This window comes from Rhamphochromis longiceps, linkage group LG18, assembly GCF_057381845.1.
Source record: "Rhamphochromis longiceps isolate RC_006_pf linkage group LG18, R_longiceps_female_GT1.1, whole genome shotgun sequence".
Classification (NCBI taxonomy): Eukaryota; Metazoa; Chordata; class Actinopteri; order Cichliformes; family Cichlidae; genus Rhamphochromis; species Rhamphochromis longiceps.
In genome coordinates this window covers 1,185,652-1,210,729 of record NC_140574.1, presented here as the reverse complement: position 1 = coordinate 1,210,729, position 25,078 = coordinate 1,185,652, and the positions used below count along the sequence as shown (strand labels likewise).

At 42.0% G+C, this 25,078-nt stretch overlaps 2 protein-coding genes across 2 annotated transcripts; one reads left to right on the top strand and one right to left on the bottom strand.

Annotated features, from left to right (window-relative positions):
- Positions 1-387: 387 nt before the first annotated feature.
- On the top strand, positions 388-13,848 carry LOC146647346 (uncharacterized). The gene is made up of 2 exons (XM_085388945.1): positions 388-641; positions 12,521-13,848. Exons 1-2 carry the CDS (start codon positions 470-472, stop codon positions 13,495-13,497), a joined length of 1,149 nt encoding a protein of 382 aa, XP_085245071.1. The 5' UTR covers positions 388-469; the 3' UTR covers positions 13,498-13,848.
- Positions 13,849-20,773: 6,925 nt separating this feature from the next.
- On the bottom strand, positions 20,774-24,852 carry LOC146647345 (caspase-1-like). Its single transcript, XM_085389927.1, is given in 9 exon segments — positions 20,774-21,862; positions 22,027-22,074; positions 22,205-22,273; positions 23,287-23,380; positions 23,728-23,837; positions 23,925-24,065; positions 24,197-24,398; positions 24,487-24,660; positions 24,820-24,852. Coding segments are annotated over 9 exon segments (1,425 nt in total). The 3' UTR covers positions 20,774-21,308.
- Between the last annotated feature and the right edge of the window lie 226 nt (positions 24,853-25,078).

The window sequence follows — 25,078 nt, the reverse complement described above, 5'->3', positions numbered from 1 at the left end:
AGAACACAGCAGCTCTTCAGCTCCTAAATGAAGCCGTTCATGTTCACTGCTGTAGCTCCTCCTCCAAAGGCTGCTTCTTCTGGATAGGCTTGGCCCTGGTTTCAGCAGAGAGCATCTTATTCTTGTTTATATTCCAAACCCTGTTCACCACAGAGATCCACAGCCTGTGATACCAAACAGTCTCTGGAGCCACTGGATTCAAACTGGGAATCAGATTTTAGCATCAAGGTGGGAAAAATCCACTTATGATGTTACCGAAACCTTTTATTTTTCAGGAATGTGTAACTAATATTCCCTCCTACTAGAAACTGAGCTGTTACGTAAACGAAGTGGAACGGAAGCCCTTGTCTGCCGGAGCTTGACCGTGTGACACCAGGCGGAAGTAAACAAAGGAAAGGCGGAAGTAGCTTTCCTCCTGTGTTGAATCAGCGGCGTGTGTGAGCTGAGTGTGTGAGCTGCGGCAGCAACGATGCCTTCAGTTCAGTATCTGAGAGAGTTCATCAACGAGCGACTAACTGCTGCTGCTGAACAAATATTCTTGGAGTTTGAAAAAACGATCGTCCAGTACGAGGAAGAGATCGACCGTCAGCGCAGACTGCTGGATATCACCTGGAAACCCCAAATCAAGCTGCACACAGCAGGTGAGTCACTCTGATGCTGCCGTGATTCTCATTAACGCCGTTTTAAACGAGGAGTTTGTCCTGTAGCTGCTGTCAGGGTGAGCACAGGGACCCCACACCGAGGCTCAGGAAACCTCAGTGGGCAGACAGTCTGTCTCTCAGCCGGTGAGAGTTGATAACTAGCCCTGTGATACCCGTTATCTCTGATTGGAGTTTAAAGTTTTGGTGAGTCAGCTAGCACACAGACAGTCCGGCTAATGCAGCTTGATTTGTGGTTAAAGCTCTCAGCTGATTTTGTAACGGTGCGTTGTTGTCAGCTGGGTGTAGAGAGCATCTGGCAGACGTTACAGGAGTCTGAAGGAAATTGCCATCCCGGGTTTCCTCCGTGGCGTGAGCGATAAGCAGAGTTTTGTCCTTTCCTTCTAAGATTCCTAATTATTTAAAGTAACACTCAGGTATGCCATTCAGCGTGTTAGTACGAGCTCGGGAGCAGCTTGGGAGAACAAGAAAACAGAGACTGCTTTAGGTTGCTTTCCCAATCGACTCAAAGGTTTATTTGATACACAGCAGTTTATATAGAGAAAAAAAAGGTTCGTGTGTCAGCTTTCCCAATTCAAACCGGTACAGACCAAATAAGGAAAAATCTTCCTGCCTTGTGAGCAAAGAAGTATCCTGTGTGTAGTTTATCAGTTCAGCTATAATTTATGATCATCCCAGCAAAATACACTCCTAGACATAAAATACAGAGTTCTTTCATTAGTGAATTCTGAAACAAACCACCTAGCCTTTAACGAGCCTTTTTCTAAGAGATAAGGAAGGGAGGATGGGAGTAAGGAAGTGGTCTCATCTCTGTGGTGTTTTCGACCTTGGGGTACCAGCCTGTGAGTCTTACACCTTAATTCTTGGGTCAGAGAGAAAGAGAAAAACAACTAGTAGATGGACCTTATTGAGTAACAGTTTTCCTGTATAAAACAATCTTCTGTAAATGCTAACCGTGGTATCAAAATATCATAACAGTTCTCCCCTTTTATCATGAAATGATAACATAGTATAAAGACAGAATGTAATAACATAATATAAAGACAAATCATAACTGTAACTGGTCCTTCGAGCAAGCTTAATATCAAAAATCCTGAGAGCGTATACATGGTATCACACAACAGACAATAATCATCAAAAACATGCTGCAACGGTCACAAAGGCTACAATTAGTTTCTTCCACCTTCCAAACGTGTCCTGTAGCCACTTATGTAGCCACTGACCGTGACCTGTATTGGCAATTAGTTCTATCTGCAATGCTTCAAGTTTATTCATAGCTTGTGTGAATGAACCGTTAGGAGCGGTATTATTGGGAATGAAAGTACAGCATACATCAACGGTTACTAGACCACAGGTACCGGTCCAATTAACAGGTAAAGCTAATCTAAGGGTATTATTGCACATCCAATAAGCATGTGGGATTGCTCTAGTTAGGCGCGTGACCATGTGTGATTTAACTAACTCCCCCCAGTCAGTATCATTTAAGACACCGTCTGGGGGAACAATGATCGATTCTCTGCTCGAACTTGAACTGTGTGTGTGTTCCTCCAGATATGATAAAACTTCAGCCACAGAGACAGCTAGCCATGTCTCATTACAGCGTGCACCTGGGGAGTCAGAGAAGAATGTATAGTTATCCTTTGTATAATCTATGTGTGTGTCTGGGCCAGTTAACTTTAGTCTGCGCAGACATATCATACTAGTATTAAAATGGAGAGGGATCTGTCCTAAGGGCAGTGAGGGTTTTAACCTAGTCTTAGGGCATTTCATTGGGGCGCAGGTCCCTGCGGTGTCATTAGATAACTTCAATAATTCGCCTAATGGAGTCTCAGGGTTAGTTGGTGTGTGTGTGTGTCTAAGTAAGCAGTCGAGAGGGCTCAGAGTCAACTGTAAAGTGTCTTTAAGGAGAGCATTATCTCCGCCGATTTCCTCTAGTCCCTCAGCGAGGGGGAAACCGGATATGGGGTATCCTACTATTACCTGTTCTGGATTAGCCTTTGAACAGACATAACAGTTACTGTTTCCTAAATCACGAGCGGCTGTTCTGGCATTTTCATACCAGGCGTTAGCTCCTGCTCTAGAGGGTGCATAGAATGGTTTATTAGTGGCATCTATGTTGCTATTTACTGATTTTAGGGAACGTAATGAGTGCATTAAGTAGGTGTCTTGCAAAATAGAGCATGAGGTATAGTCAGCAAAATATGACCTGCAGAAATATGAACATGGTTGCAGTCTACAATACAAAATAGCAAAGAGAAATCCTAAGGTTAATGCGATAGATATGATAGATAACCTAAATATATAAGACAATATATAAGAAAAACAGTTCTTCAGTTGTCTCCTGGCCTGGTCCCAGGTTCGAGAGACACAGAATAAGCGTCGTATGATGACAATGGGCATTTTCATTTTCTCCATTATCAGGATGGAATGAGTCTAGCTTTATCAGGTTAGACATCATGTGGTACTTTTGGCTTTCTGTTCCTGCTGGATGTTTGAGTACCTTGTTGTTGTTCTTTCAGACGTTGTATGTTAATCAGTGATTGCGTGTGTGTATGTAACTTTTGGATCCGGGCGCTGGCTCGCCTGAGATGTCATCTACCCGTGTGTGTTTATTTGCTCTAGTTCCGGGCGCTGGCTCGCCGGAGATGTCGTCTGCTTGATCCGACGCCTGAGATGGTCCGATTGGGCTGGTCTTAACCCTGCTGGCATGAATCCACTGAGGTTGTCCGTCTGTTAGGATGCTGGTTCTTCGTCACTGCCAGTACAGTCTGGGGCTGGAACACGCGCGGCCTCCCAGAGTGTCCTTGGTTTTAGTGGCTTCTCCAACATGCGTCTCCTTGTCTCCACTGGTGGAACTGTGGAGGGGAAAGGCTGAGAGAGACAAACTTTCTGATAGTTATTATTATTTTTCTACCAGGTTGTGAACATCAGTGGACAATGCAATATACATCACCTTCTACTAGCGGTGCCCCTCTGGAAGCTGACCATGGTGTTGGAAATAGTCTTATTTCAAATGGAAATAATTTGGTTACTGTAGATTGAGTCATTCTAATCTCACACAGGACTTGAGTAAGTAATTTGACCCAGGTCATTAAAGTTTTAGCACACTTTTGAATTACTTCTAATGTGAATGAAGATCCTCTATCACTGTTAATCTGGTGAGGTATTCCGAATCTGGGTATTATTTCATTGCTCAACTTTTGACAGACTACTTCTGCAGTTTCTTTTGATGTTGGATAAGCTTCTACTCATTTACTAAATTGATCCACTATTACCAGTAAGTACTTGATGCTTCCTTGCGCTGGCATATGTGTAAAATCAATTTGTAATGTATGAAATGGAAAATCTGGTTGTGGTAAATGCTGATGTTTCGCTTTTGATTTTCCTACATTAGTTCGTGCACATGTTAAACAGGTTGCTAATATGCTTTTTACTGCATGTGATGTTTTCTCAATTACAAATCTTGATTTTATTGCCCCTATTACCCCTCTTTGTCCGACATGACTCACACAGTGAAAATGTCGGGCAAGGACTGGCATCAGGGAATATGGGAGGGCAATCAAACCCTTAAGATTTTGTATAGGCCATCTCTGTCATCTAAGGTACAGTCATTATTCTCCCAATAGGTGTAATCACATGCAGAGGCTTGCTCTTGTATGAATTTTAAATCAACATTTGTTCCTAAATAGTCTGGGAGTGTAACAAGTGGCAGCTGTAGGGGCACAGATAATACTTCCTGCGGAGGTGGGAGCTGTGATGCAGCTGCAGCTTTGGCTGTCACGTCTGCTAGAGCATTACCTGTTGCTTCGTCTGTGTCAGCTGTACTGTGTCCTTTCGTTTTTACAACTGCAACGGCCGATGGCAGCTGTATAGCCTGAAAAAGTCTTTGAACAAAATCAGAATTTAGCAATTTATTTTCCATCAGCAGATCTAAATCCTCTTTGTCTCCACAATGTGCCAAAGTCATGCACAACGCCAAATGCATAGCGGCTGTCTGCGTAAATTGTCACATGCTTATCCAAATGTAGCTCACAGGCGCGTATTAAAGCCATGAGCTCTGCTTTTTGTGCTGAGTGAAATGGTAATGAGTGAGCCTCTAGTATGATGTCAGGCAATGTCACCACTGAATAGCCACAAAGAAATGAGTTGTCATTCGGCCTTGAACAGGACCCGTCCACATAAACCGTGGCTGAGTCTGGGATAGGTGTCTGCTCTAAATCTGGACGTGGTGCTGTGGATTCCTGTATACGTGTCATGCAGTCATGATCGTCAAGCCTGTCTGAGCCATCCTGTCGGTCAGAAGAACACAGCATAGGATCAATAAATGTGCTGGCGAATTGGGTGTGCTGCTCGCTTTTATAGTGAGATTTGCATATGTTGTTTAGTTATGTTTGCTAGAATGGTCGTGACCTGGTGATTGGTGTGTAGAATAGTGTCATGTGAGAGTGTGAGCTTCTCGCAGTCCCTTATCATGATAGAGCAAGCTGCTACTGCCCTCAGGCAGGCCGGCATTCCTGAACAATTCAGGCAGCACCTTTGAGTGGCGGAGGTCAGCACTCCCTGTAATGCATTGAAAGAGGCAGTCATTTCTGTGGATCACAGTATTCGAGGAGGCTTGTCTTTTTTTTACAACAGTCACGCAGAATGTGGTCATGAAAAGAACAGTCTGGTATCCACTGTCTGCAATAGTTCACCATGCCCAGGAAGGACAACATTTCCTTCTGTGTAGTGGGACGAGGGACAGAGGTCACAGCTTTGACCCTGTCTGCAGTCATGGAACGTTTTCCGTGAGACAGTGTGAATAACAGAAGTCTGACAGTACTGCATTTTCTTTGCAGATGCTTTGTGGCCAGTCTTTTGGAGGTGCTGGAGAAGCATGTGTGTAGCAGTTTGACATATCAGGGTGCAGCCCTGGAGGAGTGAAGCACCATTGAGAAAGCAGCAGAGCTGTCTATCATGCCTTGGGGCAAACGAGTCCAAGTGTACTGCTTATTTCTATGTGTGAATGCAAATAACGGCTGTGTGTCTTCATGCACAGAGAAAAAGGAGCGGAGCATAAATCCACCACGGTAAAATGTGTATGCAATGCATGTCAATATGCTGTGAACATCTGAAACGAGAGGTGGCAGAGGAATGTTGACTGCATTAATTTGCCTTAAGTCTTGTATGAAACGCCATACGCCAGGTTTGTTAGGCTTTGGCACAGGATTGACAGGAGTATTATATGGAGATACTGTAGGCTTTATTACTCCTGTAGTCTCTAAATCTCCTATCATGACATCTAGGGCTGCGGCTTTTTCGGCAGAAATGGGATGTTGCTTGACATATACTGGCTTGTTGTGTTTTAATAGGTGTACGTGATAAAGTGTACAGTCAATAAATCCTATATCATTCTCACTTTTAGACCACAATGTCATATTCTGGTATTCAGCTGGCAATGTAACTGCAGAAATAGTACAGTGGATAGGGTAGGTTAGATGTATGTGACGACATATTTCGTAACCTATGTCTGAGTTATGTAACAAAATCACTGTTTGACCTTCACTTGTGTGAGCAGTTATCATGTTGTTGAACAGTGTGAGAGAAACAAAAGTGTGGCTCCCAGTCATGGGATTACCTGGTAGTGGCGTCTGTACACGTTTTTTTTTGGCACAGTGTGTGACATAGAGTACCGGACAAAAAGGATGTTGAGTTCATTCTCTGCTGAGGGTCCAGCTGACACAGAGGATGTTCCTTCTCCATCATGTCGGTACATAGGGCAGAGAAAACATAAGCTGTTATCAGTGTCAGCAAACATTTCACCCTTTATGTTAAATTAAATACACAAATTCATTTTTGCTTTGGGTGTCTGCGGCTGCTGGAAAACTGAGCTAAATTTGCACCTCTAGCTTGTCCAACAGTGCATAAAGCGTTTTATGAATACTAGGATGGATTCATCAGGCTTCTGTTTACACATAGTTACTGCATTTAAGTCAATTTTGTCTCTGGACATTGTTAGCAGGAATTTCTTTAGATTCTTAAAGAAATTGGTGATTTTGTCATTATTTACCCACAAAAACTCTGCAGTTGTGGATGCTTTATCATGCTTTGGGTCTGTTTGTTTACTACCGCGAGTGTTGGCGTGAGGACCTTTGTCATTCCGGCTTTGTTTTTCCTTTTTTCCTTTTAGATAAGTCTTTATTAAAGTTCGGGTAACAGGTATTTCTTTAGCTACCTCTAAACCTCTAGCTACGATATCGTGGCGTTTCATGTGGGTGTCTATTGTGGACACTGCCTGATGCAAAAGTTTTTCTTCATAGTCGTCTGAATTGTTTTTCATAAGTTCCTCACATTCTTCTTTCAAAAGTTTTTCTCTTTTTCTATGTTCTGCTAATTCTTCCTTGCGGCGTATATATTGTTTTTCCTGATCCTGTTTAAAGAGATGGCTAAGATCCGTTGCATATGATTCAGGTTTTTTTCGTCGCTTTCTTTTGAGCTGGTTGGATCAGAATGCTGACATTGTTTGCGTGCAGCTGCTGCAGCAACTATTAATTCGGTCTCATCTTCGTAAGGCGGCGGGGCTGTGGGCTGAATGGCTGAGCATGCAAGACTAGCTTTTCCCGCGGTAGATTTATTTTCTATGCTGGAGCCTGCACTAGTTTTATTTGATGTAAAAGTATCTACACCTGGTTCCGGTCCTTTTGTCCATAGCGGTAACATTTGATGCATCACGTCGCGGCATTCTATCATATATTTTCTACAGGACTTTTTAAGCAGACTACTTTTCTTATCACAAATGATATTCAACATTTCTACGGACCTGTTTTCTGGCGATAATCGTTCGGGATAAGGCTCCGGAAATAAATTAGAATGCATTGAACTTATAGTCCGTAAGTTGTAAACAAAGTCAGTCACATAAGCACTTCCGCATGTTCTGGATACGTAATCATGGAAGTCTTCGCCGATTCGTGGACGTGGGTTACACGTAACTGGAAATGGGAGTCGTACTGAGCTGTTGTTTGAGACTTTAAATTTAATTTTTTTTGGTTTTACAGGTAATTTTGATTTTTTTATCGGACTTGTCTGTGGTCTTTGAATAATTCTGACCCATGTTCAGTGATTTCCAGAGGGGTTTACACGCTAGGAGGATTTATGTTAGTATTTTCGCTGCGGCACAGCTGAGGTCACTTTAAATTTATTGCTAGCAATTTTTTGTTTGTGTGAGCAACTCTCACTTAGCGAGCAACTTCTCGCTTAACGAGCAACTTCTCGTAAAACAACAGGCAACTTCCTGTGTCTTTCTGCTTTTAATTTACTGCTTTTAACCCTTGTATGGTAATCGGGTCTGTGAGACCCGTTCAACTTCTCCCTGTGTCACTCTTTGGTGAGCAACTTCTCACTTAACGAGAAGTATTTAAGACAACAGGCAACTTCCTGTGTCACTCTTTCTGAGCAACTTCTCACTTAACGAGAAGTATTTAAGACAACAGGCAACTTCCTGTGTCACTCTTTTGAGTGAGCAACTTAAACAAAATTAAAATATTCAAGACAACAGGCAACTTCCTGTGTCCACCAACACCACACAAGGGTTAATTTACTTTATTCGGGGACTGAGGAAGTCAGTCAGTGTATCTCTCTGGATCACTAAGTGAAACCTCGTCAGCATATCCCGTTTTTTTTATGGATCGATCACTGAGAGAGGTATAATATGGTCTCTATATAAATATGAAAGACGCATATTTACCTTCTGTCAGCGGATCCCACTTCTGACACCAAAATTGAAGGAAATTGCCATCCCGGGTTTCCTCCGTGGCGTGAGCGATAAGCAGAGTTTTGTCCTTTCCTTCTAAGATTCCTAATTATTTAAAGTAACACTCAGGTATGCCATTCAGCGTGTTAGTACGAGCTCGGGAGCAGCTTGGGAGAACAAGAAAACAGAGACTGCTTTAGGTTGCTTTCCCAATCGACTCAAAGGTTTATTTGATACACAGCAGTTTATATAGAGAAAAAAAAGGTTCGTGTGTCAGCTTTCCCAATTCAAACCGGTACAGACCAAATAAGGAAAAATCTTCCTGCCTTGTGAGCAAAGAAGTATCCTGTGTGTAGTTTATCAGTTCAGCTATAATTTATGATCATCCCAGCAAAATACACTCCTAGACATAAAATACAGAGTTCTTTCATTAGTGAATTCTGAAACAAACCACCTAGCCTTTAACGAGCCTTTTTCTAAGAGATAAGGAAGGGAGGATGGGAGTAAGGAAGTGGTCTCATCTCTGTGGTGTTTTCGACCTTGGGGTACCAGCCTGTGAGTCTTACACCTTAATTCTTGGGTCAGAGAGAAAGAGAAAAACAACTAGTAGATGGACCTTATTGAGTAACAGTTTTCCTGTATAAAACAATCTTCTGTAAATGCTAACCGTGGTATCAAAATATCATAACAGAGTCTGTCTGCTCGGACTACAAGACTTAAACAGTTTCTACCATCAAGCCATACGACGCCTCAACCACAACACTTCAACACACACAGTCCACGGGACGCACTCAGAAGCCGCAGCTTCACAAGTTCTCTGTTTAATCTGCACTGGTCACTCCACTTTATTGATAGTTATATTTTTAAAAAGTGCAATACAAAAAAACAAAACTTTGTACTGTTCAGTTTGTACTGCTGCTCATCCCTGTGCAGTGTCCCATCTGCCCCCCCCCCCCCCCCCCCCCCCCCCACATTCCTATTTAAGATTTTCTTTATTTAATCACTAGTGTGTACATATATTTATATATACATACATATATTCAGTCAGTTAACTGGAAATTTCTCTCTTTTTTTCCTTTACTACATCTTATTAATATTTTGCTCTTTACTATTTTTATTTTATTTGTTTTATTTTTATTTTTTATTTATTTTTTCTTCTACTGTACCATTCTGCTGAGTGACTGTCTTCTGCTCGTCAAATACATTTCATTGCGATGTTGACCCTGTGCTAACTTGCATATGACAAATAAAACTGAAAACTGAAACTGAGCTGTCAGCTGATCACCACCACCTGCTGAGCTGGCATCTCTTCAGTCTTCACAGGAAGGTCAGTGCCAGGGTACTCGATCTGTCCTTCCGGAGGGATCTGTTACGATTTGTAATGGACAGTAGGGGTGGGCGGTATAACCGGTAAACGGTAGAAACAATATAAATTTGGCCAACGGTACAGATTTTCACTATACCGCTCTACCGCATGTTGATGATGTCATCAAGCTGCGCCTGTTTTGGTCGAAAGTAGTGATGGGATTTGCGGCTCTTTTTAGAGAACCGGCTCTTTCGGCTCGGATCATTAAAAAGTGTCACGATGTTTATATGATTAAACTCATGAGTTTAATCATATAAACATCCAAATAAACTAAACTCAAAACACTGGGTCATAAGACCCAGGATCGTGACAAAAAAGAGTCGGATCGTTCAGCTCCGAACCGGCTCTTCAGGTTGTTTTGTTGCTTTAATTAATTTATTATTAACAATAATATAAAATTATGCCCAAAAGGAATTACTAATGTAAAAGAAAGTGGTTTTATTTATATATGTTTATATATAAATATATGCGGTGGCCCCTAGAGACAAAGCATGCACAAAGTCCAAAGCACATTTCTAGCGTTAACTGAACTTCCAAAACAGCGCTACTAGATCACTTAAATTACACAATGGAAAGCATGTGTGTATTGTTTGTGTATTTATACACAAGCACTCATATAGATTCAAATAATAAAAAAAAAAAAGTTCATTTACCTGTTACTACCACACAACAAATCAATGGTATCAAGCGGTGCGGCTTCGTAGCTTACCAAAGCTACATTTTGACAGATTTGTGAGCACCGTGTAGCACATAAAATCAGTTCAAGGTCAGTAAGCACAACCAGAATTCATACATAAGGCGCACTGTAGATTTTTGAGAAAATGAAAGGATTTTAAGTGTGTAAAATACGTTATACAGAAGAAAATAACATCGCGATATGTATCGTTACCACGCATGCTTCAAATTATACCGTGATATGGATTTTAGGCCATATCGCCCAGCCCTAATGGACAGAATTTCTCCTCTGATCTTTTAATATATGTATTAGATCTTACTAAAATTATAATTATTACTTTTTCTCATTTTACTGCAGCATTTAAAAATTTCCTTTATATGTGATGCTGATTCCAAGCGTACTCTTCCTGCTAATGTAGAGATCAGGCAAGAGAGCAGTCTGTAGAATTTTAGCCCTGAATGTTAATGTAACCGGAAACAGTGCTTTTATTTTAGAGTATATGCTGAAGGACGCTAATGCAAAACAATCACCACAAGCTTTCCATTTAACATCCACACATTTCATGTTGATTATTCAGTCATTGAACATATATATTATTTATTGCCAGCAGCTTTTCAGCTGTATCTTGCATTTTAACTTCCCTCTCTTACTGCTGTACTTCTGCTGATGTTCCTCTGTTGGTGAGCCTGAGTGAACCGCTGGCAGAGGAGATAAATTGCTTCTTCACCTGCTCCGAAACACCACAACAGCAGCACTCAGCTGCTTCAGCCCTGTTCCCATCCTCACCCTGACCTTCACCTGGTTCCTGCACCGCTCCACTCACTGTACCAGAGCACGATGTCACACAGGTGTTCCAAGCAGTGAACCCCAGGAAGGCTGCCGATCCAGACAGAGTACCTGGCAAGGTGCTAAGAGCATGCACCCACCAGCTCACCCTCATCTTCACAAGAATCTGCAGCCTCTCACTAGATCAGGTAGCCATCCCTTCTTCTACAGAGAAGAAGTCCTGAAGTTGGCAGCATGGTGTTCAGAGAACAACCTGGCACTGAACATCAAGAAAACCAAAGAGGTCATTGTCGACTTCAGGAGCCACAGCACTGACTTAGTCCCCCTTTACATCAATGCAGACTGTGTGGAGAGAGTCCATACCTTCTGGTTTCTCCGAGTCGTCATCTCCACTGACATCTCCTGGACAGACAATATCACAATGGTCATCAAGAAGACCCAACAGCGACTACACTTCCTGAGGGTCCTCAGGAAGTACAAACTGGACTCCAACCTGCTGCTGACCTTCTACCGCTCGTCCATTGAGAGCCTGCTGAGATACTGCATCACAGTATGGTTCGGCAGCTGTACTAAGGCGGACAGAGCGAGGCTTCAGAGTGTAGTTAAGGCAGCACAGAAGATCATTGACTGCCCTCTCGCCTCCCTGATGGACATTTATTCCTCCTCAGCAGAGCAGCAAACATTATCAAGGACAGCTCCCCCCCCTGGCTTTGACCTCTTCAGCCTGCTTCCCTCAGGGCAGCACTACAGGTGCATCAGCACAAAGACCGACTGACTAAAAAACTGTTTCTTTCAAAGAGCCATAACCAGCCTGAACTCACACAAGCACTGACCACACAGTTCCACCCCCCAATTCAAGGACTTCTATACACAGACTACCACTCAACTAACATCACCACTGTGCGACATTTAATTTATGTGCAATAGCCCGCACTGTAAAGATATAACAATAATTTTTTCCAATATTTGTATAATTGCTATTTTTTAATACACACTGTTCATCTGTATTATGACAATAAAAGGCAGTCTTTTCTGTTCTTAATTGTGCAGTAGGGTGTGTATTCTCAGCTGTGGCCTTTCTCCTTCTAATAATCTTGATGCGACTTTCTCACTTCACAACTGACTGTGAGGATTCCAACATCAACACTCATTCTCCAATATTTTTAACAGCTGACAGCAGCGATCATCAGCAGTGACTAGAAGAGGACATTTTTTTATGGATTTCTTTACTGACTCACACTGTGGAGCCTTATTACAATCGATATTTTAATATGCGTTTTTCTTCTCTCCTTTCATCCTTGCAGACCTCCAACAGCAACACATTTTTAAGGAAGAGGAGGATCTCACTAATCAGGCACTCCAGCTGAGTGTGGACCAGGAGGAACCAGAACTTCCACAGATTAAAGAGGAACAGGAGGAACTGTGCAGCAGTCAGGATGGAGAGCAGCTGGGACTGAAGGAGGAGACTGATACCTTTATGGTGACTGCTGCTGAGGAAGGAGAGCACAGTGAACCAGACAGAGAGAGGCCACTCCCTCACAGCTGTCCTGAAACTCACACCCAGGATCAGGAAGGAAGCAAGAAAGTAGATCCAGGATCAACTGGAAATACGAACAGAAGAGCCAGTAACAATGCTGAAGACTGTCCCATTTCAGGTAGTCAATGTAAAACTGAAACAGGTAAAAAGTCTTTAAAATGTGATATTTGTGGAAAAAGCTTTAAGAAAAGGTCCCAAATAAAAGAGCATTACAGAATCCACACTGGTGAGAAGCCACATTCTTGTAAAATATGTCAGAGAAGTTTTTCTCATAGGAGCAATTTGGTGCGCCACATGAGAATCCACACGAAAGAGAAGTTACATTCCTGCCAGACATGTGGAAAAACCTTCAGTCAGAACAGTCATCTGCTGGTCCACATGAGAATCCACACAGGTGAGAAGCCGTATCCTTGTGAAACCTGTGGGAAAAAGTTCACATGTAGTACGCATTTGTCAGTGCACTTAAGAACGCACACAGGTGAGAAACCCTTTCATTGTAAAAGATGTGGGAAAATGTTCTCACGAAGCAGTAATTTGCTGGAGCACATGAGAACACACACAGGTGAGAAGCCGTATCTTTGTAACACATGCGGGAAAAAGTTCACATGTAGTAGTCATTTGTTAGTTCACATAAGAACTCACACAGGTGAGAAACCATATATTTGTAAAATCTGTGGGAAAATGTTCACACGTAATAGTGTTTTGTTGCGACACATGAAAACTCACACAGATGAGACCCCATAGTCTTGAAATTTTTCTAGAGAAGACATCCAAAGCGACTCCAAACTAGGAAAAAAAGAGATTCATGGTTAGTGTTATTACTATTCAAGGTTTATTAGAGTGCACTCCAACTGTGATCATGTGAGTTTTGTTCCATCTGTGTCACACTTCACTGCCATCATGAGGATGAAAGAAAACTCCAAATGGAAAACATAATGAATATTAAAATGATCTCATTGCCAACTGGATACAATTGATATTGTGAACATTTTTTTCCAACCCTCATATGTAACAAAAGCAGAATAAAGATGTCCAGCATGTTGTTGTAAAAGACTCTGTATTTAAAAAAAGAAAAGAAATAAAATGTCTCTGTAATGATGAATGATGTCAGTGTTTTCTTTTTTTCAAGCTGAGGAGTTAAAGGCTTTTTCTCAGAGCATCATTAGTGTTAGTAATCGATACAGCTATCAGTGCCTGTTGTTTTTGTGATGTCATATATTCATTCTAAACATAAAGTCTTTGTAAAGTTGTAATGTAGAAACGACAGATTGACACTGAAGGCTGCAGAGAGCTGTGACTGATCATAAGTGAAAGCGGTCACAGAGGAGAGTTCAGTTCAAACATGTAAGATATGCTTTAATCTCCCAGCTGACCTGCTGCGGGTTAAAGTTTGATATGATGGTACTCTGATCAATGTAAACATGTCGTACTGAACCTACTTTTTTTTTACAATAGTGCATATAGCACATTTACACTAGCACTCTAAAGTACATCATGATTGTCCTCCGGTGGCTCAGATTAATGTTTCAATTCAAAACATGAAACTCTTAATTTTTTTTGTGCTTCCACAGCAGCTCTGTCTCTGTCTCTGATCTTTACTGCTTCATTTCTCTGTTGTCTTTGTCATCAGTCCAATGACACAAGAATCAGAGGTGTAACAGTGTGTGGCTCCCTCTAGTGGATGTTGTGGAGTATTCTGTTGTCTTTGCTCCAAAGGTTTTTGTACAGAGTTTTGCTGTTTCCTGTCACTGTGGGCCTCACAGCACAGTAGTACACAGCAGAGTCAGTCACTGCAGCAGAGGAGATCTGAAGAGTCATCAGTGTTTTAACTCCACTCACATTAAACGTTATTCCAGGAACTGGATCTGATATTCTGTCTCCTGTTCCAAAGTGAGAGATCAGGAACTCTGGTGGTTTTCCAGGATATTGTCGATACCAGAAGAAGTAATCAGTTCCAGCAGCAGCTTTGGAGTATTTATAGGACAGAGCAACAGCGCTGGCTTCTAAAGTAAATTCTTTTTCTTTGGTTGGAGTGAGTTCTTCACATCTGATAACTGAAGAAAAAGGAATATCTGCTATTAATCAGTTACACAAAATTTACAGTAATCATTGAATTGAACATAGTTTCCTGTGTAGGTGAGCAGACCTGTGAGAGTGAGAAGAATCAGAGGAAACACACAGTGATGTAATGACAGCATGTTGAGGAACATAAAGTTTGTTTTGTGTTGAACTCTGTTGAATGTGGAGGTTTTTCTCTCTTCTATAGTTCAGTAACAGCTCAGCTCCTCCCTGAATCTCTGCTCCTCCTCTCTGCTCTGTGTTTGCTGTGTTGCTCAAAGACAGTAATTAGTTCAGGACATGATTTAGTTACATAAAGGTAATAAATAAGTGTGTAATTAATAAATATTGTAAGTAAATTTATTCTAAAATGTTTTGGCTTTGAAATCTGATCAGAGGAAGACGTGTGTCACAAATGGTCTCTGTTGTGTTATGCACTGAGCAACAGTAGCGTTTGGCCATGACCCTGTCTTTGGCGTATCTTCTCCGGTAATGTTGTGAACAAATGTTTCAGCAGGAATAAAAGAGGAAGCTCATGTACATGCTCGTGCCTTTGGAAACTTTCATCTTTGTGAGCATTAATATGTTCAGATAGAACGTGGATATGTCTTTGACACCACCTTTTAGCTCATGTAATGTAATGTGCATGTTTTTAAAGTAGGTTAATTATTAAGTCTGGCATTGACGTGTGTATTAGCGAGGAATTTCTTTTTCATACAAAAGAAAAAAGCCTTGAGAAGGAAAAGGTTTATAAAGAGCTTCAGTAAAATGAAGAAAAACAAGACTTGCTCCATTTATCAGCTTCAGCTTCCTGCTTCTCATAAAGCACTTTTCTACTTGAGCACTCAGAGTGCTTCATACAACAGCCTCGTTCACCCTTTCACACACATTTATACTCAAAGAGCAATTTCAGGTTAATCATAGCCTCCCGTAAAAATCTGTTTTCTAGTTGTAATCTGCTGAATGAATCATCTGCAAGAGATAAAATCATCTGTTAAAATATTCTTAATATTCTGTGAGCAAACAAAACGGAGAAAGATGAGTGTTTGGTTTGAAACAGGAATGTTCCCACGGCTGTGTTTCTTCCAGCTCTGCTCCTCTGCTGCTGCATGACAGGCTTCACCTGAGCTGAACACTGTGATTACAAAACTCAGGAGGAGACTCGTGACGTTATTGTAGCTGCTGAAGTTCGCTGTCACAGCTGTGGCTCATTCTCTCAGAGTCTACAGAGGTTTAACAGTGTGTGGCTCCCTCTAGTGGATGTTGTGGAGTATTCTGTTGTCTTTGCTCCAAAGGTTTTTGTACAGAGTTTTGCTGTTTCCTGTCACTGTGGGCCTCACAGCACAGTAGTACACAGCAGAGTCTGTCACTGCAGCAGAGGAGATCTGAAGGTTCAGACCATTTCTGTCATCGACCATTCTGACAGAAAGTTTGGAATTTGTTGTGTTTTGTGTTCCCAAGTTAAAGGTCAGGAACTCTGGTGGTTTTCCAGGATATTGTCGATACCAGTAGAACTGATCACCTCCAGTTGCTTGTCTGGAGTATCTGTAGGACAGAGTAGCTGTGCTGCCTTCCAAACTGGACTCTTCAGCTTTGCTGGCAGTGAGTTGTTGACAGCTGACACCTAAAGAAACAGAAATCTGTAAATATTATACAAAGAAATCGTGAATAATAATTAAAATATTAGGATGAAGTTTTTTCACATGTACCTGTTAGAATCATGATGATTAACAGAGAAGTTTCATAACAGCCCAACAACAACATGTTGGACTGAATCTTCTGTGTTGAATGTGGAGGTTTCTCTGTCTCGTCTGCTCTTCAGTCGCAGCTCAGCTCCTCCCTGAATCTCTGTGTCTCCTCTGGTTTTTATTTCCTGATCAAATCTTGTCACCATGAGACTTTTCTGTGTTCTAACACTCACCTATGCAGTGAGAGAAAAGTACAAACAGGTAAAGGAACATGTTTCAGGTGCTGAAGTCACACAGCAGATGAACAAAGTTCAGCAGAATGAAAAGACTAAGCAGCCTCTCTGCTGCACAGCCTTCTCCTCAACATCAGGCTATTGTTCTGCACAGAGAGACCATCTCATTGGCTGAGTTCAGCATCAGTCTGTGGAGCCAGACAGAAACCTGTTTAGGGTCTTTATGAACAGCGAAACATCTGCTGGTGTTAAAAGAAACTAAAGAGGTGCAGTTACAAGTACAAGTACATCCAGACAGTGACTTTTACGGCTGGCTTCTCCACATCAGTGTCTGCACAAGTTTCCCGTTCAGACTGTAAAGTTTGGGGAGGAGAGGATTCCCTGGAATCATCAGTGACAGTGAATTCACTGATAACTACACAATTATTTGACAGCAGGGAAAAAAGCATATCTGAACCTGTGTTTATGTTCGGCTGTGATAGTTGTAGCAGTCAGACAGTGAGTGAGAGAGACAAACTCCTGTGTACTTAGAAGCCATTTTTTCTACTTCTGTTCTGATTCTGAGGTAATTTGGGTTGAACCCAGGACTGTATCGGCGTTGGCTGAATAGCAGTGGTGTTCACCTTGCGGTGTCGGTCAGAACACACAGGACGCACAAATAAGGTTATTCCGTCTTTACTGTGATTCTGTAGCTTAACAGCGCAGCACAGCAGCACAGTAATGCAACCGCAGGCTTACAGAGGATGTACAAGAACTCGTAGGTGGGGGGGGGTTAGCTGTTAGCTAACAAGAGCAGAACATATACAAAATACTGAATATAACAAACATTTAAGTCATGAATTAAGATTCATGAGCTTTCTTCCAGTCTGACCAGAACTACAAATGGAAATTCCGATATGAAGATCTCCATGCACTACTCAGAAAACCTCACAGTCCATGACATTAATTGCCAATACACCCAACAACACAAAACAGCCAATCAACCAAAGCGGTTGCCCCATGATCGTAAGGTCAGGGGTTCGAATCCCCTGAACGGCTACCCTGAGGTACCCCTGAGCAAGGTACCATCCCCACACAGTGCTCCCCGGGCGCTGCACTGGTGTCTGCCCACTGCTTCACTGAGTGAGTTTCCCCACGGGGATCAATGCAAAGTGTGCATTATTATTATTGTGTACAACATTAGCAGCATGAACTGGCCACACAGTTGAACAGGCCAATACACATTGCACTTCTACATCCACTAAATGCCTAAAAGACTAAAGCTGTCCTTTCCAGGCAGGGCTCCACGTCCACTCAGTTCTTTAGCAACGCGCACGACTCACACCGTGTGTCGACATCCCCCGCTGAGTCAGTCCGCTCAAACTCTGATCCCTGGAACATGTGTTCAATAGTGCACCTGTGCCCTCTCGCCACAAGGGGGCTCCCACACACAGTTGACAGCCTTTCCAACACAGAGGACAGATTCTGTAAAATATCGGCTGCACATGATCTTGGGTGTGATTATTGTAGGGTCTACCTCACAATATAAAGCACCTTGAGGGGACTGTTGTTGAGATTTGGTGCGATTAATAATGTTTGAACTTTTAAGGTTGTTCAACATTCGTAGTTCTGTTTTGCATTTTGGAACATTTAGTTGTTTATTATAATGCAGTCTTAAGGCTTTACATTACATATTTTGACTTTGTGTATCTGTGTTGGTAGGCAGGTTGGACTCAAATATATGATTTGTAAAGTTCATTGGAGGCGTATAGTGCTCCAGGGACTCCAGGGAGGAAAGGAGTCCACACAACACTCTCTCAACTCAGGGTTTGTCTTACCACACACCTGGGAAGATCAAAACCAGAAGTCTACACAGAAGAAACACACAGCAAATATCTTGAAGCATCAGAAGCAGCACAAACACTGAGCAGGAGGAGCCAGGGCTTCACTAATCCAACAGTCCAGTGAAGAATGACAGCCAGCTCAATTCTGCATTTGAGATCATCGGAGACACGTGGGTCAGGTCAGAGGCAGCAAGCTGAGACGAGGCCCACTCAGGAACACAAACAACAACAAAGGAACACAAACAACAACAAAGGAACACAGACAGAGGAGAGAGAGAAAACTAAAGTCGAGAGACAGACAGCAAACAAACCGAGAAATCAGCTGGAGACGACAGAGACCATCACATTTGGCTTTTAATTCAATGTAGGTTTAATAAGTTTTTAGATTGAGTTGAATCATTTCAGTTTAGTTTGCAATGTTTAAGAATATTTATTTTTAACTGTCATTGTCTGTTTTAGTTTTAGTCTTTATTAATTATTATTGCCTGGATGGCAAACGTCACATAAAGCCTCATAAAGCACATTCTGAACGTTTTGATCAAATTCACAAATATTGAAACTACGGGGATTTCCACCGTTAATCTTTCTTTTTTCCAAGTTCACAAAATAATTTCAGGTCTAGTTTTTATTTTTGTTTTAGTTAACCAAAAGGCTTTTCACATGCAGATTATATTAGTTCACTATAATAACCGTGATATATACACAGTAAAGGTGTTCCTCAAAAATGCACTGTAAGTGTAAGAAGTGGACACGAGTGATGACGAGCAGGTCCAGATGCTTCTAAACACGGAAAGAAAGAAAGGAACATTTTGGCTTCATCTCAGGAGAAAGTAGCGCTGACTGAACTGGTTGTTGCTACTGCAGTGGTCTGAATGCTCCCATCTGTTAATCTACAGCAAAAATCATGACATTTCAAACGTGATCCAAATAAATTAGTTAATCCTGTGAAATTACACTGTCAGAGTGAGGGGCTGCATTAAAATAGGTGACTCTGAAAAATATTTGTAACACAAAGTATTTGCAGTAATGTTGTTCACCTGGTTCAGAGTTTAATTTGTTCCCTTTCCAATCGTGTCCTCTCGTGTCAGCTCCCCTAGTTAAAGGTTCTGACGTCCTGACGGTTGCTGGTCTAGTTTTACCTTCTGTCTCATTGCTTCTGATGATCCTCACCTGCGTCTTGTTACACTCTTGTTTCTCCTGATGCCTCTGACCCTCGGGTGTTTAAATAGTGCTGTTTATTCCTCAGTGTCTGTGTCAGTCTATGTTGACCTACCATCATGTGTTCCCTGGTTGACTGGAGATGAGTTTTCTGGAGTTCGTCTGTTGCTGCCTTCTTAGTCAGCAGTCTTATTGCACCGGTCACCCAGGTCACCACCATCACCGCTGCCACCCAGCATTCAAGCTGTGACGCTGGTGCCCAGCTTGTAAGAGCTCCTGTTATTCGGCATTCCAGACAGTTCCATGAATGAACCAGCTTCATCATTGGTGTGGTTGTGGTGGGAGGATGAGGAGCCATGCTCCCTCTTCCAGGAGGAAGAGTGTTCTTGTCACCGGTTCTCCCCGTGGTTCAGTCCAGATGAAGCCAGTGAATGTTGTGCCTGTTTACCCAGACTAGCTCAGTTAGGCACAATGAGAGCAGGCAAACCCTGAGAGTTTCCTGACCCCAGGCAACCAGCGCAGTGTCCGCAGCCTATCAATAAACACTGTTCCAGGTTTATGTAGACGACTTAGCTGCTGCTCCTCTCATTCAGTATTATTAAAGTGAAATTCTGTAGTCTGCATTTCATGTTGTGCAGCCTCATTTAACTACAGTTGGTGCTACAAGTTGTTGTATAAACTTCCTGAGATTAAAACCACTCGTGGCTCTGATCATGTTAATGACTATTACATATCTGGACTTCATATGATTGCTGGGTTTCTCTCTGCGTGTATTATTGTAGGGTCGACCTTACAATATAAAGCACCTTGAGGCGGCTGTTGTTGTGATTTGGTGCTGTGTAAATAAAGTTGAATTCAATTTAAACATCATGATGAATTTCTCATCTAAAGCTCTCATTGAAAGGCTCCAGGTGAGGAAAAACGTGGTTGTTGTATCAGTGACTTTAAAATACTCGAAGCAGAAGAAACACACTTCACACAAAGCACATCAGTAAAGAAAACTGAAGATCAATATATATTTAGTCTCTATCACACAAAGAACATTGTTCAAGCAGGAATTTCTCTTTCTGATCAGCAGTGCAAAATATTTTCTCAGCCCCATGTCAGAAGAGCTTTGGTGCAGAGGTCAGCACCGTCACCTCACAGCAACAAAGTCCCGAGTCCAACTTCACCTTCATGTGTGGAGTTTGTATGTTCTCAGCTTGTTTGTTTGGATTCTCTCTGGGTGCTCCAGCTTCCTCTCACAGTCCAAAGACATGCAGTTAGTGGAATGAAGTTAATGTCAGCCCTGTCTCAGATTGGTGACCTGTCCAGCTTGGACCCTGGCTCACACTCTACGGTTGCTGGAAGCTTCAATCTTCAAGGGATTGAAATTAAGAAGGAATCATTTAGAGGAGTTTAAAACATTAAATCATTGAATCCATGAATCTGAAAGTGTTTTTGAGTGCAAGATGCAGACTGAAAGGTCTATTTAGCAGTGCTTCTCAGAGTTTTATACTGAACTAAGCACAGACTGACTGAAGAATTATGAAACCAAGCTTCAAATCCAGGATAGAGGTTGTTTGCTGTGCCGGCAGGACGGTCCACATACACTGCTACTCTGTTGGAGGAGAGCAGTGCACATGGACCGGCTTCATTATTCTCACTGAAGAATTATGAGACCAGACTCCAAATCCAGGATACAGAGGTTCAGTGAATGTGGTGTTGAAGGTGTGGAGGTGGATCAGAGAGTCCAAGAAGATATTGTAGAAGGACAGCGTGCCGGCAGGATGGTCCACATACACTGCTACTCTGTTGGAGACAACGTCTTTGGGGATGAAGGTTTCTGTGTTATTGTGCAAGACAGAGTAAGAGTAAGAGCAGTCCAGGCTCCAGGACTGACTGTTCAGTCCAAACAAGCAGTCATCACTGTGTCCTCTCCGTTTGATTCCTTTGTAGCTCACTGCTATAGAAACATATCCACTCCACTCAACCTCCCAGTAACAAGGACCAGTCAGCCCGTCTGTGCACAGCAGCTGAGGGCGGTCAAATCTCTCTGGATGATCAGGATATGGCTGCTGTGCATTCAAACGCATCACCTCTCTGTTGCTGTCAGACAGCTGGATCCATTTGTATACTGTGTTTGGGTCGATTGTGAGTTGATAGGAATCTGATAGAGAGAACAAATAAATCCAGCTGCAGTTATTGATCGATCATCTATTCGTTGATCGGCTCTTTGATGGTGACTCCTGATATCAGAGATATGAATGAGCGACACAGTAGTTTAAAGACGGTTGGATTTGTTTCCAAGAATCATCATAAAATCAAACGTACACTTCTTCAGATCCGAGCTCACCCGTCGGACGCCATCAGGCTCCACCCTGCAGGGAGAGGAGGGGTCAAACCAGCACAGTCGTTGGCAACATGCTAACATGGACATCATCACTCATACTGTCACAGAGGGAAGACTTCATGTAGCTCTTACATCTGCATAAAACAAACAGGCTGAGTGAAGGGATCTGTTCATACCTGTTTAGAGACTCCTTTCCTGCAGACCACTGCTTCACTTCTTCAGGTGCATCTTGAATCAGAATTGCTCTTTTAAAATCAAATATTACAATTTTCACAACACCTACATGTTTTGTTTTTTTGAATGAAACAGAACAAAAGTAGGAAGTCAAAGTGTTTTTTCCTCATATATCAGTTGGGTGGAAGCAGTAAAGCCACCAAGAGACTTTGATGTGCTGACATTCGTCCTCTGCTTGTCATGGTCATTTTTAGTCTACATAAACTACTGAAGAAGATTGATGGATTCAACGCATCCATCAGAATATAAATATGTGTGCATGTTAGATAGAAAGCTCTTATATAGAAAAGGTGAATGAGGCACGTTGTGTTGAGTTAAATAAGAACCAGTCCATTTACCGTTTATTCGATCTAAGCAGCTTTGGAAGACGGCGACTGGACCTCATGAAGCTTTTTGAAGAGGTTTCTCCTTTGGTGTTTAAACTCTAGTGGGAGTTGTCCACTTAAGAGGATCATAGGCACACTATTGATCATGTGCCTCATCACAAGATCCAAGTTATAAAAAAAGGTGTGGGTCATTATCAGCAGAGCTTTTGGATGAAACTATGGTGAAACCTTGCCTCACTCTATCATGTGACCCATTGAGACGCAAGATGTGAGTAGGGGTTGAGGTGCCTGGGAAGACTCAACATAACTGGAGCACGGATGGTACAGTTGTTGACAGCTGGTGTGTCGATCAGGTGAACTTCACAAACACAATGAAACACAAACACAATGAAACACTGTGAGCCATGCACCGGCTTCCTCAGAGCCTGGACCTCATTATTGAAGCCCTGTGGGATCATGGAGGACTCTCATATGGACTGATGCCACACAGAACTGTCCACTGGGAACTTAATGTTGTGGGATGCTTTTCTGTTTTGTTCATCATCATCATCATCATTGCTCTTTAGTTCCATCAGTCGCTCATCGATGTGAATAAACCAGACTGAACATTTCATGCAGTCTCGTGTGTCCTGTCATCCCAAAACAACACAATATCTTAAAGTCACATCAAAAACCTGTAACACTAACTTTGAAACACGTAGAAGCGCTTTGTCAAAGTGTCTCTCTCTTTGGTTGGCATCTGCTCAGATGGGAATTCTTCAAAGCTTTGCATGACCTGTTGGTTAGACTGCACTTAACATGATTCCACACATAGATAGATAGATAGATAGATAGATGGATGGATGGATGGATGGATGGATGGATGGATAGATAGATAGATAGATAGATGGATGGATGGATGGATGGATGGATAGATAGATGGATAGATGGATGGATGGATGGATGGATGGATGGATGGATGGATAGATAGATAGATAGATAGATGGATGGATGGATGGATGGATGGATGGATGGATGGATGGATGGATGGATGGATGGATAGATAGATAGATAGATAGATAGATAGATAGCCTCTTGTCGTATGTATTTGTGTATTCCATATATTCCACTTGCCAAACGTACCGTTCTGAATATTTCCTCAATGTCATCTCTAAGGCAGTGCTTTTTGACAGCCTCACAGATGTGTTGGATGAAGGCAGAACCGTATGTTTCATGAGTGTATGAACCTGTGTCTGCAAGCAAACAGAACCAGATCATATCTGTAGTTAGGCGGTGTTTGATTGTTCTAAATGTTACTTATTGGAGGGTGGTGCACTTACAAGTGGTGCTGGAATGAAAAATGATGAAATCCTTTTCATTGTGTGTCCGAGGACCTTTGACAGAGTTCACTGACAGAGATTCGATGTCGTCTGTGGGCACAAATTGTGTCCTATCAAGTAAATCCACCGATTCCTCCCCCACTGAAACAAACACACAGACTTACTGAAACGTGTCGATCTTTTACCTTTTCAAATGAACAAATATTAACAGTAAATTCATTGAAGATTCATTCATGCTGTTTGTTGGGTGTGTGAGGACAGATGAGAATCACCTCCTCTGCAGGCGTGAATAATGACGATCTTTGGTTTGTCCTTCAGTGCAGGACAGTTCTTTGAGTTTAAGTGCTGAAAGATTTGGTCAATTTCAAACTCCTCAGTTCCCGTGCCTCCATAACACACCAAAGTCACAAACACGCTGTCTGTGAGGGCCAGTTTTGGGTGTTCAGAAAATTCTTTCAGAGGTTTATCGATCATCTGTGAGAAGAAATCCGTCACTGGATCATTTAACCAGTTTGTAAAACTGGGTGCAAGTGAAGAAACCTTTTCTGCTTTTAAAAGTTACCTTTGCAGTGATGTCCCCACATCTCACTACCTCATATCCAAGAGTTTGAAGTAGACTTTGCATGACTTTCTCATCTTTCGCAGCTCTACATTTGTATAAACTTGTATTAAACGTTTCAATGTTGATCAGCAGGGCGATGCGATTTGACTGTGATTGTTGAGTCACTGGGTAAATCTGAGAGACCAAACAGAAACTCTTCAGATTATTTTAACACAAGCTGATTTTTTTATGCAGTCATTTGCAGTAATTATTATTATTATTGGTTTGGAAGTTACTACAAGAGGCTAAGATCAAACAATCAACATATCTCATATGAATCATACAGTAACATACTTTTTTACCCTGACTGTCTGTCCACGTCTCCATCTCTGACCTAGAAAGAAATCAGAGGACATGTTGAGCTGGAGGGACAGAATGTGTCACATCACATCAGCTCTTGGGATTTTCACTGTGCATCACATCATCTCTGCTTCTTGTGGATTATTCAGGACTGATTTTTAAAAATATTAATGAGAAAATGTATTGCTGATACTGATTAATAGATAATAAGACTTGAGCCTGTTTCAATCCAGGGGGTCAGTGTTGACATTGT

Excerpts from the sequence above, each read along its gene's own strand:
- LOC146647346 (XM_085388945.1), top strand. The coding sequence starts at position 470 with ATGCCTTCAGTTCAGTATCTGAGAGAGTTCATCAACGAGCGACTAACT. Across the intron at positions 642-12,520 it reads AATCAAGCTGCACACAGCAG|ACCTCCAACAGCAACACATT; the intron begins GTGAGTCACTCT and ends TCATCCTTGCAG.